We start from the raw sequence: 20466 nt of genomic DNA, 5'->3' as shown, positions 1-20466 counted from the left end.
AAATTTAAAATATCTGATTATTTTTACAGATGTATATATATGTTAGTGTAGCAAGTGTGCTTGACAATTTTCATGCGATATGGGATAGCAGTATTACATCGGTGAAGAAACTAAATTAAGTGTAACATTTGAAGGTAATATTTGGCATTTAATTTTTCTTTCGCATAGGTCAAAATGCTTAGGCTTTTCCGTGAAAATATGTAGGTCATTTGGGTGTGACAATGAACATGTTAACATTTTTTTTATTTGCAAATAACATAATAGGCACGCATGAGCGCGTGCTCCCAAGAGCCAAATTAAATATCCGGGAAACAAGTCATTAGTCCACAAGATGCGTTTCAGGCGAGACTTCAAAACACACCGTCCCGGTCGACACTGACCAGTGACTCACATGTTTTGCATTGAAACATGCACGTTTGTTTCCAACACTGTTGCTGCGAAACTGGCTTGTATGGAAAAAGAATAAGGAAATATATTAATATCACGAAGATACTAATTACACTCGAACTCGGCGCCAACAAGATACGGAAAGACATCAAAGACACACATAACCAAAAACAAAAATAAAAAAAGAGAAATATAAAAAACAAAGACCCCGTCGCAGTGACGAAACACTCGCAACAACAACAATCTAACCATCACCAAAGACAACACCCAAACAGCAGAAGAGGATCTTCAAAAGTGGTGCCTCCAAGAAGAAAACAATGCACAAGCATTGTCGTCCCCCGATCAAGGATCTTGAGTTTTCACCCTGGAAAGAGTCCGAGATCCCAAAAACAATGCCTTCGTAAGACCATTGCTAGGTACAACCAATGAAAGCCAAACCTTGAACTTTCACCCTGAAGATCGCGGCTCGATACTCGAATAGCACCCCCAAAAATGTTGTCCATCTGTGTTGCCGCACCCTCCTGCCAAGGCCGCCGCTGCAAGTCCTCAACACCCGACACACAGGAAAAAGCCTATGCCGCCATTCTTCAAAGCAACCAAAACTGCTCTCCTCCATTACAAGTCTCCGATCGCAATCACCATGACTTTCGTCACCACTGTCAAAGCCATGAAAATCTATACTTAGACATGTCCCATGGCACCGCCAAGACAGTGAAGCTTCGCACCACACCCTTGTTGGGAAAAGTTGCATGGAAAACAAAAATTTTCTACGCACACGCAATGATCTATCCATGGAGATGCATAGCAATGAGGGGGAGAGTGTGTCTACGTACCCTCGTAGACCGTAAGCAAAAGCGTTTCTCAATGCGGTTGATGTAGTCGAACTTCTTCGTGCTTCAACCGATCAAGTACCGAACGCACGACACCTCCGCGTTTTGCACACGTTTAGCTCGGTGACGACCCTCTCCTTCTTGATCCAGCAAGACGTCGAGGTAGTAGATGAGTTCCGTCAGCACGACGTCATGCTGACGGTGATGGTGAGGTGGTCCTCGCAGGGCTTCAACTAAGCACTACGAAAATATGACCGAGGGTGTAAACGGTGGAGGGGGACGCCGCACACGATTAGGCAATTGTCTAGTGTGTGCTAGGGGCGCCCCCCCCCCCCCACACACACATATATATATAGGTGGGAGGGGGAGGGGAGAGCCCTGGAGGCGCCCCAAATAGGACCGAATCCTACTTGGGTTCCTCCTTGGCCGGCGCCCCCTTCGTTATTTACCGGAGGGGGAAGGAAAGAGGAGGGGGAGAAATGGAAGGGGGAGGCCTAATCCCCCCTTTCCTTTCTCTTCCCCTCTTTCCTTCTCCCTTTGGTTCGGCCCATATGGGGGGCGCACCAGCCACGTGGCTGGTGCGTTTCCCCTCTTGGCCCATAAGGCCCATGTCGAGACTCCTCTATGCATAGAATATCGTCCTATATATCAATTACCTCTCGACCATTTCAAGACTCCTCGTCATTGACCGTGATCTCATCCGGAACTCCGAACAACATTCGGTCACCAAATCACGTAACTCATATAATACAATATCGTCATTGAACGTTAAGCGTGCGGACCCTACGGGTTCGAGAACTATGTAGACATGACCGAGACACCTCTCCGGTCAATAACCAATATCGGAACCTGGATGCCCATATTGTCTCCTACATATTCTACAAAGATCTTTATCGGTCGAACCGTTATGACAACATACATAATTCCCTTTGTCCGTTGGTATGTTACTTGCCCGAGATTCGATCGTCGGTATCTTCATACCTAGTTCAATCTCATTATCGGCAAGTCTCTTTACTCGTTCTGTAATACATCACCTTGTGACTAAACTCCTTAGTCATTTGCTTGCAAGCTTATGATGTGTATTACCGAGAGGGCCCAGAGATACCTCTCCGATACTCGGAGTGACAAATCCTAATCTCGATCTATGCCAACTCAACAAACACCCTCGGAGATACCTGTAGAGCATCTTTATAATCACCCAGTTACGTTGTGATGTTTGATAGCACACAAGGTATTCCTTCGGTAGCGTGCCGACGGTGATCACATCGACCTTGGAACCATTCCCGACGCGCATCGTCACCTCGTCCTTAGCCAATTTTCGTTTAATCCGTAGCTCCTGTTTCGAGTTACAAATATGACCAACCGAACCAGTATCAAATACCCAGACACTACTACGAGCATTAGTAAGGTACACATCAATAACATGTATAGAAAATATACCTTTGTTCACTTTGCCATCCTTCTTATCCGCCAAATACTTGGGGCAGTTCCACTTCCAGTGACCATTCCCTTTGCAGTAGAAGCACTCAGTTTCAGGCTTGGTCCAGCTTTGGGTTTCTTCCCGGGAGTGGCAACTTGCTTGCCATTCTTCTTGAAGTTCCCTTTCTTTCCCTTGCCCTTTTTCTTGAAACTAGTGGTCTTGTTAACCATGAACACTTGATGCTCCTTCTTGATTCCTTTGTGGTTTTGTTATGTCGGATTGAATCTTTTGGATGTGAGAGCACTTGATGTATGTCTTGCGATGGGATATCCTTGGTGAAAATGGGATGTTCTATTGATTCACTTGATGTATGTTTCAGTTATCAATTTGCGGATTCCCGTGGTGACATTGGGGTAATCTATGCATAGGGGTTGATACACGTTTTCATATTCCTTTCTCCGATAGAAATCTTGGGGTACTCTTTGAAGTTCTTTGTGTTGGATTGAATATTATGAATCTGGAATTGTGTGATGCATGTCGTATAATTAACCCGCGGATACTTGTGGTGACATTGGAGTATCTAGGTGATATTAGTGTTGATTGATGCGTGTCATATGGTGTTATTTTAGTACGAACTCTAGAGCTGTTTGTGACACTTATAGGAATAGCTCAATGGATTGATCGGAAAGAATAACTTTGAGGTGGTTTCGTACCATACAAACAATTTCATCTTATATTCTTTGCTATAGGAACTTTGGAGTGATTCTTTGTTGCACGTTGAGGGATTATTATATGATCCAAAAAAATCATTATTGAGAGATCTTGCACTAGTGAAAGTATGAACCCTAGGCCTTGTTTTCAAGCATTGCAATACCGTTTTCGCTCGCTTTTGTTACTAGTTACCTTGTTGTTTTTATATTTTCAGATTACAAAAACCTATGTTTACCATCCATATTACACTTGTATCACTATCTCTTCGCCGAACTAGTGCATCTATACAATATACCATTGTATTGGGTGTGTTGGGGACACAAGAGACTCTTTGTTATCTGGTTGTAGGGTTGTTTGAGAGAGACCGTCTTCATCCTACGCCTCCCACGAATTGATAAACCTTAGGTCATTTACTTGAGGTAAATTTGCTACTATCCTACAAAACTCTGCGCTTGGAGGCCCAACATGAGTCTACAAGAAGAAAGGTTGCGTAGTAGACATCAAGCTCTTTTATGGCGTTGTTGCCGGGGAGGTGGGTGCTTGAAGGTATATCTTTAGATCTTACAGTTGAACCTTTTAGTTTCTTGTTTATCACTAGTTTGGTTTATAAAAAAACTAAAAATGGAATTAAGGTTGCCTCATATTATTCATCTTTATCATGTCATTTTTTAAAATGATGGAAAGGAAAATTGTGCTCAGTGGTTAGAAGAAGAATTCAATAGAATATTTGGCATGAAAAATGATGAGCATGATTGCAATGTTGTTGGTATGAATTCTTTGAATATCCATAATGCTAATGATATGCAAAGCCATAAGCTTGGGGATGCTATGTTTGATGATGATGATATTTTTAGTCCCCCAAGTTTTGATGAGAATATTTGTTATGATGATAGCATGCCTCCTATTTCTGATGATTATATTATTCAAAGTGGGTTTGGAAGAGTGTCAACTCTAGGTACTAATGATCTCACTATTTTGGAGGGTGTTGAATCTTATTGTAATAATTATAAAACTAGATTTGGAGAGGTCATGACTTTATTTAATGATGATACCACTATTTTGGAAGAGATTTCAATTGATTTTTACAACAAATTTGCTATCTATGATGATTATGGTGATGACATGTATGATATAAAGAATAATGATAACCATGAAATTTTTCATCATGATTTTAGTGCTAAAATTGATTATGTAAATCAATTAACCAATGTTCTTTATTCTAGGTTGTAATGTATATCACTAATCAATTTGTTTATACTAAATTTAAATTAAGTGATGTAATAAAAGTTATCTTTCAAATGATTTGTGACAATTTCACAAATCATATAGTGCACATGTACATATTTGTATTTTTGTGCACATTTTGTATTATTTAGTTTCACTAAATATTATGTTAGAGGTTTCTAAAGAGTAAAGTATGACTGATATTTTATTAGTGACATTGTAATCAACGGGTGCAAATATTTCAGCCATTTCAATATTCGCATAGTCATCATCTTTTCGTAGCCACATCCCATGTGGGGAATCATGCTTGGGTCGGTCGAAACAAATATGAGACCAGGACCGGAATAAAGTTTTATATCAAATTTTTATACTTGTTTGTTTTTATCATAGTATAATATTATTAATATATTTTATTTTTTTAGTTGCTATATTTAACCACATAATTTGTTTTGTATAGTTAACCAATATTCTTTGTTCTTATTGCAATGTATATCACTAACCAATATGTTTATATTTAATTTAAATTAAGTAAAAGTTATTTGTTAATTAATTTGTGTCAATTTCAAAAACTATATAGTGCACATGTACATATTTGAATGCATGTGCACATGCTGATATATAATTTAGCTTTAGTAAATATAATGATACATGTTTCCAAATAAGAAGATACAACTAATATGTTATTAGTGATTTCTAGTGTATTATTCGGTGTGCATATTTATAGAACCTTGTAGAGTATAAGTTGTACATTTTGCAAATGAATTGCAAGGTAGATTGAGTAATAAATTTATTACATGCATGATATTGAAATAGCACCAAAAATTGACGTACGTAAACATATCACTAATTCAGTTATGATTACATTCAATTTGTTTATTTAATATACTCATCTAGACGTTTAATTTCCTATGGTGTATATAAGAGCTCATGCCAGTTTCTAAACTAAAAGGTTATGTACGGATTACACATAGAACTGTATTTTGCGTAGATTTCAGTACAACCGCCAGGACGTCCATCGGAGATGAGAATAGCAGGCTAACTAAGCTCATTGTCTATCAGATTCACAAATCACCTATTATATTAGGTTTTACTTTGATGTGATGCAGATTTGGTCCTACAAAATTAAAATTTTATTCTACACATATGCAATAATCTTTTGGACTTAATAGTATAGTGGTTAGTATTATATTTAATAATATTTGGGGCTCTCCTCCTCTTGGGGCCCCGGGCGGTTGCCGTCTCTTTGCCCGACCTAGGGGCCGGCCCTGGTCGTGTCAGTCATTACTTCACTCGAGTTGAGGATGTTTTTGGTCATGGAGGCATTATTCCTGGGAAATCACAATATTTTGATATGTAAGGACTATGGATGGTCAAGATTGTTCATGAGGCGCCATGTCTACTGAGGAGGGCAAACATGTTCCCAGAACCGCAGTTCTACTCACCATAGATGTTGTTTTGTCAGCTAGGGCAGCTTAGACCTCTAGAAACTATTGATGACTAGTGAATGTTAATGATTTGTAGACTATATTGAATGTTGAACGATGACTATTGAATGATGAATATTGAACTTGAAGGATTAATGTTTGTTGTAGCATTTTTTTGACTAGGCTATATTGAATGATCATTGATGACTATCTTATGATGAATGATTTGTTGTAGTATTTACAATTTACCAGTTCATAACTGCATTTGGTGAGATGGAATGTTGAACCAAATGTTGTGGTAAATCTATTTGCATATTTGGAATCAAAGTCCTATTGTGGCAGTTGATGTAGTATTCTGCATTGATGGCTCAACAAAACCACCGATGACCGCACATTAGTCTTCAAAATCTGAAATTGCTGAACTGCAAAAGGAGTTGTATATATATGAACGAGATGAAACAAATCTAGAATAACCTTCAAATTCAGAAAGAAAACACAAACACACAGGGGACTCTACTACAACAAGCTCGACACGGCCCTAGGCATCAATCAACATGCGACGCCAGAGATAAATCACTAGAGTCACGGAAAGGAGGAATTAGTATGCGCCACTTCGACAATCCAGATGTTAACCCATCCATTCCCATGATTCCATCCAAACAAGCACTACACTAGGATAAAAACCAGGAGGCGATCTATAAGCCGCAATGCGGTGACTCTTTTACTAGGAGATCAAAGAACTTGTTGTAATTGTCACATCCATAAACTAAAGACAGGCTATTACATTACATGGTCTTAATAATTAATATACTTGTAATAACCATCTGTACAAAACCCAAGGGATGGATGCATGCATATGTACTACTACCTCTCTGTAAAATTTTATAAGATGTTCTATGTCAGCACTTTAGTGACCTTAAACATCTTATAAAAACTTACAGAGGGAGTACTTATCCTCTGGCTCAAAGAAATGCTCCAACTCATCTGCTTCGCACTTGGAAGCATCAGAACATGCCAAGAATTACACACTGACAGACATTGTCATGGCAACTCCAGCTACCTAGTATTGTAGCATTGTCGAATCCTTCCAAGATCCATGTAACTGTTAGGGAGAAGGGAGCAGCAGCAGCAATGTCGTTTCTCTGCTGATTCATGTTGTGGGTGTGGACGTATAACACTAACACATGCTGGTTGGCTGATTGAATCACTTGATGTGGAGCGCCTCCAATGGCCGACCCAGCAGGGACAGCACCGTGGCGGCGATGTGCCTCGGCGTCAGGCCGGCCTCCTCCATCTGGTCCTCCGCGGCGCCGTGGTCAATGTACCGGTCCGGCAGGAACATCGATCTCAGCTGCAACAAACAAATCTAACCATCAGTGACCGACCCTGAAAAGTTCCAAGCAGGAATGTTTCCGTCTTCTTCCGAAAGAAACGCTATTCTATTCGCCAAAAAAGTACCACTGTCTAGACCCTTCGTTTTTTTAGTCTGCATATAAGATGTAGTTAAAGTCAAACTTTATAAAGTTTAACCAACTTTATAGAAGAAAATATCAATATCTACAATACTAAAACTATATGGTATGAAAATTAATTTCATGATACATCTAACAATATTGATTTCATATTATGGATCTTAATATTTTTTCTATAAACTTATTAGTCAAAGTTAACAAAGTTTGACTTTGACAAAATCTTATATGCAGATTAAAAAGAAACGGAGGGGGTACTATTCTTACCTTGAGCGGGCCGTCGAGGATGCCGCTGAGGCTGAGGTAGTGCGCCACGTGGGAGCCGAAGCCTCCGATGGAGCCCTCCTCGGCGGTGATGAGGATCTCGTGCTCGGCGGCGAGGTCACGGATGAGCTCCGTGTCCAGCGGCTTGCAGAAGCGGGCGTCGGCGACGGTTATGAACACGCCGTGCTCCTTCAGCAGCTCCGCCGCCTTCAGGCAGGCCTGCACCATCGTGCCGTATCCTAGCAGCGCCACCCTGTTGCCTCCGACGAGCACCCTCCCCTTGCCTACCTGCATGGGGGTGCCTCTGTTGTCGAGAGGCAGCACGGCGCCCACGCCGTTGCCGCGGGGGAAGCGGAAGCAGCTTGGGCGGTCGTCGATGGCGCTGGCGGTGGCGACCATGTGCATGAGCTCGGCCTCGTCGGCGGGCGCCATGACCACCATGTTCGGCAGGCAGGCCATGTATGTCACGTCGAACGCGCCGCAGTGCGTGGGGCCGTCCGCGCCGACGAGGCCAGCCCTGTCCAGGGCGAAGCGCACCGGCAGGCGCTGCAGATCCACGTCGTGCACCACCTGGTCGTATCCGCGCTGCAGGAACGAGGAGTAGATGGCGCAGAACGGCTTCATCCCCTCGGCGGCGAGCCCCGCCGCGAAGGTCACGGCGTGCTGCTCCGCGATGCCCACGTCGAAGCACCGCTCCGGGAACCGCTTCTGGAAGTAGTTGAGCCCCGTGCCGCCGCCCATGGCCGCGTGGATCGCCACCACCTTGTCGTCCACCTCCGCCTCCCGGATCAGTGACTCGGCGAAGTACTGCGTGTACGACAGCGTCGGGCTCTTGGTCTTGAACTGCTTCCCCGTCGTCGGGTCAAACTTGACCACGCCGTGCATCTTGTCCGCGGCGGCCTCCGCCGGCAGGTACCCCTTCCCCTTCTCCGTCACGATGTGGACGAGCACGGGCCCAGAAGCCGGCATGGACTTGACCTTCTCGAAGATGGTGATGAGGTCCTCGAGGTTGTGACCGTCGACGGGGCCGATGTAGTAGAGCCCGAGCTCCTCGAAGAGCGATGAGCCCGGGGCGCTCATCATGCCGCGCGCGTACTCATCCACTTTGGCTGCCACCTCGTGCGTCGAGCCGCCAATCTGCTTGGTGACGGTCTTGGCGGCCTCCCGTAGCCGCCGGAGCTTGGTGCTGGATTGGAGCTTGGTGAGAGCCTTGCTCAACGCGCCCACTGGCTTGGCCGGACCGTCGAGGGTGGCCGTCGGGAGGGAGACCTGCTTGTTATCATTGAGGACCACTATCATGTTGGAGTCGAGGTAGCCGGAGTTGTTCATGGCCTCGTAGGCCTGCCCGGCGGTCATGGCGCCGTCTCCGATGACGGAGATGACGTGGTTCTTTTTGCCCTGGAGGTCACGCGCGACGGCCATCCCGAGCGCCGCGGAGATACTCGTGGAGCTGTGTCCGGCGCCGAATGCGTCGTGCGCGCTCTCGTCGCGCTTGGGGAACCCAGCGAGGCCAGAGGTCTTCCGCATGGTGTGCATCCGTGACCGGCGCCCCGTGAGGATCTTGTGCGGGTACGACTGGTGGCCGACGTCCCAGATGATCTTGTCCTCCGGCGTGTCGAACACGTGGTGCAGCGCCACCGACAGCTCCACCACCCCCAGGCTTGAGCTGAGGTGGCCGCCGGTCTTGGACACCGTGTTCACGATCTCCGCCCGGAGTTCCGCAGACAGCTGCTCCAAGTCCTGCATGCCGCGTCAACCCAGATTAATTCCTAAGTCTTAGTCACTAAGACTTCGTTGATGCTATATCCGTAAGATGTTATATTGAGATCCATGAAAAAAAAATTATCAGTTTTTTCTTTCTCTTTCTTACGTGTTATGTCACTTGACCGATTCTTGGTTAAATCTCAGTCGACTGAGACCTAACCACACTCTAATTTGTTTAGCTAACTGCATGCTGTTATCAATCAGACGATCACGCAGACATAGGCAGCCAGAGATAGCTGGAGGAGAATATACGCACCGTGGTGGAGAGGTTTTTCATGTGGACGGGGTAGTTGATGGTGTCGAGCAGCGGCGTCGCCGGCTTCTTGCCGGAGTAGTCGATCTTCCAGGCGCCCGTCGTCGGCTCCTTCCTCATCGCCAGTTTCCCGTCGCCGGCGCCGGCGCTGCTAGCCGCGGCCGCAGCGCTCGCACGCAATTGGAACTGCAAACATACGACATCATAATCACCCCGTCAGCAACACATCCAGATACTCCGGCGAGCCGGCACGGGAGACGTAACCCGAAGGCAAACGGCCGCATGCGAAAGTCGTTAACAGGCAAGAGATCGAAGCCATTTTCCCGGCGATCAATCGGCCGTACGCACCTGCCGCCGACAAGAAGCGTGAGTAATGGCCGGGGCCGTGTGGAACGCGGAAGGCAACGATGCTTGGAGCGCCATTGGAGAAGAGAGACACCGTGGACGTGCACGCACACGGCGCAGCTACTCGTTGCAGCTTGTGATGAACTGTTTCGGGTACAGGTGAAAGCTCAGCCGGTAGAGGCGATGGGAGGGAGGAGAAGATGAGGTGACACAGGGGTAGGAGCTGCTGATTAAATAGAGACAACATGTTGTAATCTCAAGCACAGCTCCGCCACATATTTTTCTAAACAAGCGACGGTATTGGACTGGAGCAAGAGGATTCTTTTCCCCATGTTTATGGAAACAAACGTGCATGGTTGAACGCAAAACATGTGAATCACTGGTCACTGCCGATCGGGACTGTGTGTTTGGAAGTTTGATAGCGGGAATCACATGTTGTGGACTAATGACTTTTTCCTTCCGACGTCAAACTTTCACTCTCTTTTTCTACCGTTACAGAAGAAGACCAGGAAGAGCCACGAGGGAGAACCGGTCATCAATCCCTTCATCCGCGCGGGCTAGTCATTTTGGAACACCCTATTGTGTAAATCAGAATATGTACACACTGAAAATATTAAGAAATTAAGAAATTCGCCTATCAAATGTTACTATTGAAAAGCACTATTACCCGTTTGCGCAAAATAGCATAAACAGAGTATTAGTTAAGGTTTAATTTTGCTATTTGCAAAAAAAAGGTTTAATTTCACAAAAAAAAGGTGTAATTAAGGTTTAGGTCATCTCTCGGTTGGTATGTGAATCCAATATATTGCAAAAGCTTTAAATCCTATCATAGCTAATCTTTTCAAGAGGGACGTAAGTATAAAAAACAATTCAAATCATTGTCATGACATCATAAAAATTAGTTATGAAGAAATTAAATGGTTACAGTCGTACTTGACCACTTGCATCACACACAGGGCGAAACAGCACTAAACGACACACACACACAGTCACCTATCACTTCCAACTTGAGTCAGACAATCCTACCCCAAATAATAGAGCACGATATAATTAAATTGTATGTAAAACGTGAGTCTGCAAGACGCAGAACAGAGCCAACAAATTTTTGTTTTCTTTGAATGGATCGCAACAAGATTTCAAAGGAAAAGTGCAATAACAGTAGTATTTGAACCGTTACAAAAAAAAAATATGTTAAGACTAACATGAAAACATTTGATGACATGCCTTTTTGAGCACATATACCTCACTTGTCGTCTTAGGGCATCTTCAACGCTGACCCTCAAACCGCCCGCAACCGTTCGGATCGCGCGGTCCGGACGTGTTGTGTCATCCAACACGGTCCTGCATCGGTTCGCAGGATGATCCAAACGCACTTTCTCCCGCAAACCAATGACAATCTAGGGAGGGGGAGCTTTGCGGGCATCCGGACAGCCGCCACAACCGCTTCTGGCCACCCTGGCCCACCCAAAACCCTCCCGCCTCGCCTGCGCGCCAGCTGCTCGCGTTCATGTTGTTGTAGAGCAGCTGGTCCACATTGAAGCCGGTCCAGAGCGGACACAACCTTTCACTGGCTCCAGCATTGAAGCGGCGCATCTGTCGAGGGCACCTCCGGCGACGCGTGCATGGTGTCCGCCCCTGTTCAATGCCGGAGACGCGTTACTGGATGGGACAGGGCGGATATCTACCACGCACATTCAATGCCCCGTTCGTCCGTATGATGCCATCAAGCAGGCTCACCGCCCGAGAAACCCACTCCGACGCCGCGCATTGACGCATCCAGACGTCTGGCCTCACCAGAATCCGCTATTTCAAGGCGGTCACACCCGGCTAACTCCACGCCGCAACACAAGCTGCTCCACATCCTCCTCCTTTGCAGCACATCTGCCATGACTGCAGGCGGCAACACTCTGTGGGAGAGCCTTTCGATGGAGATGAAGCACGAGTGCGGCCACCTGGCAGAGCCGCCGTGCCAGGCAGATTGAGGTCGACATGCCGGCTAGCTTGTCCGAGGTCTCTAACGACGGGGACGACCCCATAATGGAGATGAGCTCCGAAGACACCGCATCGGAACCTATGCATGTGCAAGCCGGCTTCACCATGAAGCTGGCGCAGGCGCACTACAACAACGCCATGGCGGAGGTGCAGCTTGTGTCGGCGCCTATGTCGGCATTCCAGCAGTCGCAGGAGGAGCAACTGTACAACATGTTCCTCCTAGAGCAGCACCGACTGGCCAAATCGATGGTGAGAGCGCTGATGCCACCATTTCCATTGTGGACCTCACGTCCACCGGCGGCGGACAAGGCGAGGACTCCTCCAAGAATGAGTAGGGCATGGGGGCGGCAGGGCCTTGTATCCCATGTGGGCCGGTCTGTCTCCTGTGTTCTACTCTTCCTCGCCGAAAACCGCAGCTTCACTTTATCGGTCTTATCGCCCGTGCTCATGGAGACGACGGATGGAGGATGTGGTCTCAAGAAGGGCACAACAAGGGCTTGCACGCCGGCAGCTGCCGTAGGATTGGTTTAGGGTCGGAACATTTTTTTTCTTCTAAATGTAACGAAAATCCGCCGTGTTTGCATGAATGTCGTTCAGTTTATATGAAATCCGCTTGTTTGCACGAATTTCGTCCAGTTAGTTCACAAAGTTGTTGAAACGTATGCGGGTAGTATTGGATGGCGGCCTCCGGCACCAGGGTACGCTGGATCTGAAGTGAGCAGCAGCATGACCTTGCTGCAGGGAGGAGAAGAAGAAGAAGGAGAAGAAATATTATCCGTAGAAGTCGCTGCAGGGAGACTGATCCCAAAGTGAACTAGGGAAGGCTGGTGTTTTGCTCTCAGGCGGATGGGAGACGAGAAGGTGCTGGACATATGTGGGGAGCCAAATTTGATGCATTGAATTGATGGCTGTTGTACCTGGTGTACGGTCTTGTCAATCCAAAACCAGCCTGCTCTTCGCTGTCCAAACAAAAAACTGGAAACCTTCCCAAAAATAAAAACTGCAAACCAAATCGAATAAATTATAATTAAGATCGCAAAATATTAAGAGACACAGCGGGCCTATTAGCTCAGCTGGTTAGAGCGTCGTGCTAATAACGCGAAGGTCGCAGGTTCGAGACCTGCATGGGCCATTTCTTTTTTTCTTCTCGCTCTTGAAATTGCATAAAAAAAAGAGAAAAAATACATTGGCTTCGCCCGGGTTCGAACCGGAGACCTTCAGTGTGTTAGACTGACGTGATAACCAACTACACCACGAAACCATGATGACATTTGTTCGAGTCAAAATTTAACAAACCAAAGCGATCTAACTACACCACGAAGCCATTTATATTCTTTTACAATTTATTTCAAAACTTTAGCAGGAGATCCTTCAGTGTGTTAAACTGACATGATAACCAACTACATCACGAAACCTTCATGTCCTTTTGATCCACCTGACTTACATTATATCTTTTTTGGCGTTCACTAAGGAGGCAAGCGTGCAGCAGATTGAGATTCTATAGCAAAACACGGAACAAAGTGTGCAATATTCAACAATGACTCACATTAAATAAATTTTCATTTGTGTTTCTAATCGATGAAAAGTATCTCCTGATATATCGGGCATGCATAGACAAGGTCTGCCCACAACATCTCCAATGCCTCAAGCGTGTTCGGATCGAGAGATGAGGGTGGAAGGGCTAGGACATATTAATAGCGATTGAGAAATATTTCTTAAATATACTCAACAGAATGATCATGTCTTCATGTATTTTTCTGTGCAACTCATGCCAAGACCTCATATGCCTTGGTGTCTTTGGTTTCAATGACAAGGCTAGATGAGTTAGGACAATTCAACCTTTTTGTATGTTTGGTAGTACAGCACGATAGCAAGTTGCAACTCATCGTCTTGGAAGTACCAAGGTGCACTTCATCAAGTTGGGAGCTTTGGTTTGGTGGCAGTAGGAAGTCCACCAAGTTAGAAACATCAATGTGTGGTATAAGGATTCATCGAATTACAAATAGGAAGTTTGTAATTCGTTGAGTTGGAAGCTTCAAGCCCAGCAGAAGAAAGTTGCAACCCATCAAGTTGGAAGCTCGAACTTGAGAAAGTGATGAAGCTACCAAATAATAGTACATATTACGACTGTTTCAAACAGTATCACAAGGGGGTGGTGGCGCAGTTGGCTAGCGCGTAGGTCTCATAGCTAAAGTGAGTGATCCTGAGGTCGAGAGTTCGAGCCTCTCTCACCCCAACATTTTTTTTTATCTCAGCCGTTCCTGAATTTATTCCACCGACTAGTGGTTTTTCTCCGTGCTGCTGAGCCTGAGACTGCTAAAGGTGTGCCAATATACATGTATCCATCAGCACCAGAATGCTGATCTTCCTGCACAGTCTCCTGATCCTGGATCTGCAGGGCTCTCTCCCTCGCCGCGCCGCCATGCTCCGGGCTCATCACCCATGGCCACACCGGCAATCCTGCTCTGCTGAGATTACGTTGAGGTTGATTGAGCATTTCTTTCCTTGGCGTTTGTTTGCTGTGGATGTTCCCTCTGTAACTCAACTCGCTTTTACGTTCAGTCTGTAAAACACAGACGACTGGGAGCGAGCCCAACGTCATACCAATAAAACTAACAAACCGCTCGCTGTTAAAACACAATCATGTCGAGTAGAACAATCCTAAAACCTTATGCTTAATAGAGAAGCACACATCGATTAATACCCGATACAATAGGAGAGAAAGGCCACACGCTGAGGGAACTAAAATGGCTTTCAACTAGGAGAATGAGCACTACAATCCACACTTTATCTGTTTCGAAAAAAAAAACTATCCACACTTTACGCAGACAATTAGTATCTGCGAGTACAAGTGGCAGGTACATGCATATCTTGCTCGTCGCCTGCCTTAGGTCTCTCTGCACAAGCAAAAGTGAAGGGCAAATTTGTTATGTGTAACTTTTCCCGACAAAGCATACAGTTAGGGAGTTCACGGAATTAAGCAAGGATTTTATCAGGAGCATGAAAGCAGATACGAGTACTGATCCAAACTTGTTATGCATCGTATTGGCCCACTCAAGGTGATGAATGGTCATGTTGACTAGATTTGAGGTAGGCAATCATCTCTAGAGCAGCTAGCACATTTGAGTAAATCTGGTAAGGAAAGCAGAAAATACTTCCTTGAAGACAGTGGAAACCATGTCTACAAAAGAGAGGCCATAGCGCATCTTCAACACCGACCCATAAATTTACTCCCGCATCCGTCTGCGAACACGAATACGTAAATCGGTCATCCGATTCTATTCTGTATATGTCCGTCAGTAAATGGCAATTTAAAATTCTAATAAAGTCCGATGCATAATGCGCACCAGATCACACCAGTGCCGGATCATGTCCGATAACAACCAAAGAGAGACAAGTATGCTTAAATTTTCACATGCCCGATCAGAAAAGAATACGAGTCCAATAGCTCGTGCCGAAAATTAAATTTTTTTGCCCTACCAGACCGGTAATCCAAGCATCCACGCTCAAGGTGCCGTCGCCGGCGCGTAGGCAGCCTCTGCCTCCGCCTCCTTCTCTGTCGCCTCCTCCCCATCCTTGTCCGCCGCCTCCAACTTAACTTTCTGCCGCTGCAACATTTTATAGCGGACGACTCGCACGATCATTCTTGCGTCCGCATCCAAAGAGTCCAAATTCAAGGACAACATCTTGGCTCCTCCACATCAGTTGCAATCTTCACTCTTTATTCTTCGAGCATCGCCTTATTCTCCTCGAGTATGGCCTTCTTCTCTTCGATCATGGCCCTCTTCTCTTCGAGCTTGAACTTCTTCTCGATCGCCTCCATCAACACTTTGAACCTATCCGCCCTTTTTATCTCCTCGTTGTCCGAGCACTTGACATTTGACTCCTCCTTCTTGGTCAAGATGTCCTCGAACATGTTCGTCATCTTGGTCGCCGCACCTTCTCGCTTCGTCCTCTCCTACTCTCACTTCTTTGCCTGGAACACTTTTCTAACCTTCTTGGGCGGTTCTATCGTTGGGTCGGTTGGGTCAATGGTTTCTTCCTCGGTGGCTTGGGCGGCGGTCATGGCTATGAATGTGTTCCACTTCGATTGTCCATTCAACTTCAACAAACAATGCATGACGGTGAAGTTTTTCTTCTCCAACTTCTTGAACACCGTAAACGCACGAGAAGGCTACACATTAAAACATTGTCAAGAATGCATATCTGGCAAGTGATCAACAAAAATATGCATATCCAGCTACAAAACTATGCATATTCGGCAAGTGATCAACAAAACTATGCATATTCGGCTACAAAATTATGCATATCCGGCTACTGATCGACAAAACTATGCATATCCGGCTACAAAAATATACATATCTGGCTACTGATCAACAAAATTATGCATATCCGGCTACCGATCAACAAAACTATGCATATTCGGCTACAAAACTATGTATATCCGGCTACTGATCAACAAAACTATGCATATCCGGCCAAATGAACTTACTTGCTTGGTGATTTGTGCACCACTACGACACCGTGCGATGAGATGCGCCAAGCGCCCCCAACATACACGTGATTAGGGTTTGACTGACAGTCATGCACGATGAATTGCGAAAGCATCGACAAACTGAAACTGTCAACACTGAATCTATCTGCTGTCTGTCTTCTTCAACTGTGATGACGCACGTCAACTTCAGCTCAGATGAACTAGGTTGCCTAAAAAACGTGCTCTATCAGACTCCATTTCTCTAACTAGTTTTTGTGGTCACAGAAAACACCGCAATTCACAGCGGGCGAGCTCTATAGAGATCTTTATTTTTTTCAGCGGAAGTACTATTTCCACAGCTTAAAAGTATATATAAACATAGACATATGCTTGTAGTATAGACGTACAAAACCATGTGACACATGTGGTGAGAGATCCAAACTATTTGAGAAAAAAAAAAATAGACGTGCAAAATTTCATGAACACATATATCCATACGTGATGTACACAAAAAGGCAAATACGTAGATTAAAATATGATTTTTCTTTGTTGTATTTGGGCCATTTTTTTTGTGGCATACAAATAATCAAATTACTTGATGAAGCTTTACGCATACACCATACTTGAAGAACATACATTTGTATTTATAGATTTTTTTTTTGACATTTTTTAGAACGTTTAGCCCGTCTTTTGCAACGCCGCACTCGATGCAACCCATCCTATATTGTCATCCATGTTCGCGGGAGCCAACCACCTGAACTTTCACCTCGCCTTTTCTTCGTGCATGCCCCCTTGAGGTCCGGCCGACCCCCGCCCTGCGGCCTGCGACCATCGCACCACCGCCACCACCTTCCTTGCCAGCTGATCGCACCACCGTCGGCTGCAGACGCCTCCGCCGCTCGCTCCACCGTCACCGCCTCCCCTGCCAGCTGATCGCACCACCGTCGGCTGCAGACGCCTCCGCCGCTCGACGTTTAAAGAAGGAAATATGAGGCGTGATACGGACGCCGATTTTTTTTTACAAACCCTCCATCGGGAACGTTTACAACTAATAGAAGTAGGTCGGTGTGTGGTCTCATTCTTCCTGCCAATTGAAAAGACGAAAACAAGCATGTTCTACATTCATGTAGGTAGTATTACTCTGTAAAGATGGGAAGACACAGAAAACATTCAAACAGGCCTATTAGCTCAGCTGGTTAGAGCGTCGTGCTAATAACGCGAAGGTCGCAGGTTCGAGACCTGCATGGGCCATTACTCTTATTTTTTATCGCTCTTGAAATTGCATAAAAAAAAGAGAAAAAATACATTGGTTTCGCCCGGGTTCGAACCGGAGACCTTCAGTGTGTTAGACTGACGTGATAACCAACTACACCACGAAACCTTTGTGCTGCAATTATCCACGAAGGTTATATAGACAGGGGGTTATTGCTTACTGTGGCGCCCACTGGATTGGGTAGACAGACCAGTGTCATGTCAGATTGAGATCCCACAACAAGAAAACGAACAAGTGTGATATTACATTAAAAAAACTTAAGAATTTCATCTACATTAAGCAATGGCTACTGGAATGGATTTTTGATGCTTCAGACTTCCACTCTATGGTGCTAACAGTTGCAGCAGTATGACATACTTGGGAGGACAGGAACAATATAAGAAATGGAGAGAACATTCCTTATCTTGTTCAAGTGGTGGGGAAAATTAAAGCATACGCTGACTTCATATTGGCGAACAATTTCAGATCGGCTGTGCCAACAGTCGTGAGAACCTGGCATCAAATCCCAAAATGGTCTCTGCCACCGGAAGGGTCAGTTCTGATCAATGTTTTTTTTTTTAGAAAAGGAGGGCGACCCCCGGTCTCTGCATCTGGACGATGCATACGGCCATTTTATTAATTATTGACACAAGACCTTACAGAGTCATACAACAATAAGTCTAAAGCCACCAAACTAAGCAACATCTGTCGCTATCCCTATCCAGTTGATGTAGGGGCGCTGAAAGTCTTGGCCTAATACCAAACAGTCCTCGCAGCCAAACCTAACATCTAAGACTCGAGGTCCCAACCAGGACGCCTGCCGGGTATGGGCACCCATCAGTCTGGCGTGCTTCTCAACCAGGACGCCTGCCGGGTACGAGGCCGCCGCAGCCACCTGCCACCAATCCATATATAGAGTTGTACTGCTGCATCAACCTTGCCCGGTCTAACTGCCGCCGACGCCACCACGACGCAGGCAGCGTCACCCTCCTGCGCGAGTCCTTCTCCGCTCATCAGGCGCCGAGTCTCCACTGCGCCACGCCGCCGAGATCCGCCGTCATCAATGGAGCAGAGGAAACACCGCTCCTCCTCTTGTCCCCTCCAACCGGCACTTGCTCCAAAATGATGCCTCCATGAGGGAGAACGATATCGAAGGCACCGTCATCGTCCGATTCGGTATACCCAGATCTAGGGTTTCCCCCGGAACTTCCCGATCAGGTTGATGTGACCTGCAACGACGATGCCTCCAGAAGAGAACGACGTCTGAGACGCCGCCATCGTCCGCCAAGACCGCAGTCAGGCGCGATTTTCACCGGAAGCCACGTCTTCCCGACCTCATGGCTGGTTGGAACCGAGCGGAACCTCACCACGAAGACGTATGTCGCCGTCGGTACTCCGGCGGAGATCCGGCATCTCCTCACCGGTCCCTCCACGCGCCGCCGGTCGGCGGAAGGCCTCCCTGCGACGGATCCAAACGGGGCGTTGGATCCGCAGTGACCGCCATCACCATCACGACCAGGACAGCCCACCCCGCCGGATGGGGCGCTGCCACCGCCGCCGTCCATGCAGGGCCGCCGCTCCGCTGGCGATGGTGCTTCGGCCCCCGCCGCACAGCCCGGATTCGCCGTCCTAGCTGCCGCCGTTGGATCGCACGAGAGGAGCCGCCCCCGCCGCCTCAGCTGGGATTCGCCGCATCCACCCGCCCAGAAATCTTCGGCACCGGGCCCGCCGCCACCGCGGCCCACGCCGGCGGCAGCGGCGGCAAGAAGGTGCTGGCGGCGCTAGGGTTTCGGGGCCCCTGGCGCCGCCTGGGGGGAGGCGACGCGAGGGGGAGGGGGAGGCGCGGGGCTATGGACAACGATCAATGTAGATGTTGCAATCTTCTCTGAATCAAAATGCATGGGTATTGGTGTTTTAATTCAGAATCTCTTGGTGGGTCTGGTACTAGCTGCTTGCAGACGATATGTGGACCGAGATGAAAATCCATAACTAGGGGAAGCTATTGCAATGCGTCATGCGCTGTTATTTGCGGCGGAAGCTGGGTTCCCAAAGATTGTGGTGGTATCTGATTGTTTGACCTTGGTTACCAAAGTAAAGACTAAAGAGCAACATGGTTGATAGATCTCATATACGCGATTTCAGAAGAATTCCCAAGGACAGAAGAAACACATGAAATGGAAAAATAGAATGTTATGAACGAATACAAACGTTTGTTTCGAACTTTAATCACATTGGGGTGGTGGCGCAGTTGGCTAGCGCGTAGGTCTCATAGCTAAAGCGAGTGATCCTGAGGTCGAGAGTTCGAGCCTCTCTCACCCCAACAATTTTTGTCTTTTCTTTTTCCTCAGCCGCTCCCGAATTACATATTCCACTGACTATTGATTTGTTGTTTGGCCATAATACGAGCTTGATTGTTTCATCAAGCCCAGCTGCCATGAAAACCGGAGCAGCAACGGCCGGTCCAAGCGTTTTGTAGGAAGCACTCATATCTGTATCTTTTTGTGTACACGCCTACAAAAAACCTACTGTAGCATCTATTTCCGGGGCCATCACATTCAGGAACTACTTCAGTATGCCAACACAGACAACTGGGAGCGAGTCCAACAGCATGCCGATACTGACGAATCAACATCTCGCTATTTCAAAGCGCCTCCTGA

The 20466-nt window shown here is 46.4% G+C and overlaps 1 protein-coding gene and 6 non-coding genes across 7 annotated transcripts; 4 read left to right on the top strand and 3 right to left on the bottom strand.

Annotated features, from left to right (window-relative positions):
* Positions 1 to 6776: 6776 nt before the first annotated feature.
* LOC109749471 (probable 1-deoxy-D-xylulose-5-phosphate synthase 2, chloroplastic) lies at positions 6777 to 10293 on the bottom strand. The gene is made up of 4 exons (XM_020308431.4): positions 10095 to 10293; positions 9750 to 9932; positions 7733 to 9469; positions 6777 to 7347 (listed from the first exon to the last, which is right to left on the bottom strand). The coding sequence occupies exons 1-4, from the start codon at positions 10167 to 10169 to the stop codon at positions 7201 to 7203; spliced, it is 2142 nt and encodes a 713-aa protein (XP_020164020.1). The 5' UTR covers positions 10170 to 10293; the 3' UTR covers positions 6777 to 7200.
* A 2848-nt stretch (positions 10294 to 13141) lies between these two features.
* On the top strand, positions 13142 to 13215 carry TRNAI-AAU (transfer RNA isoleucine (anticodon AAU)). The gene has a single exon. It is a non-coding gene; the product is annotated as a tRNA-Ile (tRNA).
* Positions 13216 to 13270: 55 nt separating this feature from the next.
* On the bottom strand, positions 13271 to 13344 carry TRNAV-AAC (transfer RNA valine (anticodon AAC)). Its single transcript has one exon. It is a non-coding gene; the product is annotated as a tRNA-Val (tRNA).
* An 888-nt stretch (positions 13345 to 14232) lies between these two features.
* TRNAM-CAU (transfer RNA methionine (anticodon CAU)) lies at positions 14233 to 14319 on the top strand. The gene is given in 2 exon segments: positions 14233 to 14270; positions 14284 to 14319. It is a non-coding gene; the product is annotated as a tRNA-Met (tRNA).
* A 3415-nt stretch (positions 14320 to 17734) lies between these two features.
* Positions 17735 to 17808, top strand: TRNAI-AAU (transfer RNA isoleucine (anticodon AAU)). Its single transcript has one exon. It is a non-coding gene; the product is annotated as a tRNA-Ile (tRNA).
* A 56-nt stretch (positions 17809 to 17864) lies between these two features.
* On the bottom strand, positions 17865 to 17938 carry TRNAV-AAC (transfer RNA valine (anticodon AAC)). The gene has a single exon. It is a non-coding gene; the product is annotated as a tRNA-Val (tRNA).
* Positions 17939 to 20042: 2104 nt separating this feature from the next.
* On the top strand, positions 20043 to 20129 carry TRNAM-CAU (transfer RNA methionine (anticodon CAU)). Its single transcript is given in 2 exon segments — positions 20043 to 20080; positions 20094 to 20129. It is a non-coding gene; the product is annotated as a tRNA-Met (tRNA).
* The last annotated feature ends 337 nt before the right edge of the window (positions 20130 to 20466 follow it).

Source organism: Aegilops tauschii, chromosome 1 (assembly GCF_002575655.3).
Source record: "Aegilops tauschii subsp. strangulata cultivar AL8/78 chromosome 1, Aet v6.0, whole genome shotgun sequence".
Classification (NCBI taxonomy): Eukaryota; Viridiplantae; Streptophyta; class Magnoliopsida; order Poales; family Poaceae; genus Aegilops; species Aegilops tauschii.
The sequence above is the reverse complement of the archived record's forward strand: the minus strand, read 5'-3'. Positions and strand labels throughout refer to the sequence as shown.

Coding starts and splice junctions, on each gene's coding strand:
- LOC109749471 (XM_020308431.4), bottom strand. CDS start 10,169: ATGGCGCTCCAAGCATCGTTGCCTTCCGCGTTCCACACGGCCCCGGCC. Junction 9,470..9,749: donor TGAAAAACCTCTCCACCACG/GTGCGTATATTC, acceptor CGCGGCATGCAG/GACTTGGAGCAGCTGTCTGC. Junction 7,348..7,732: donor TCCTCGACGGCCCGCTCAAG/GTAAGAATAGTA, acceptor TGTTTGTTGCAG/CTGAGATCGATGTTCCTGCC.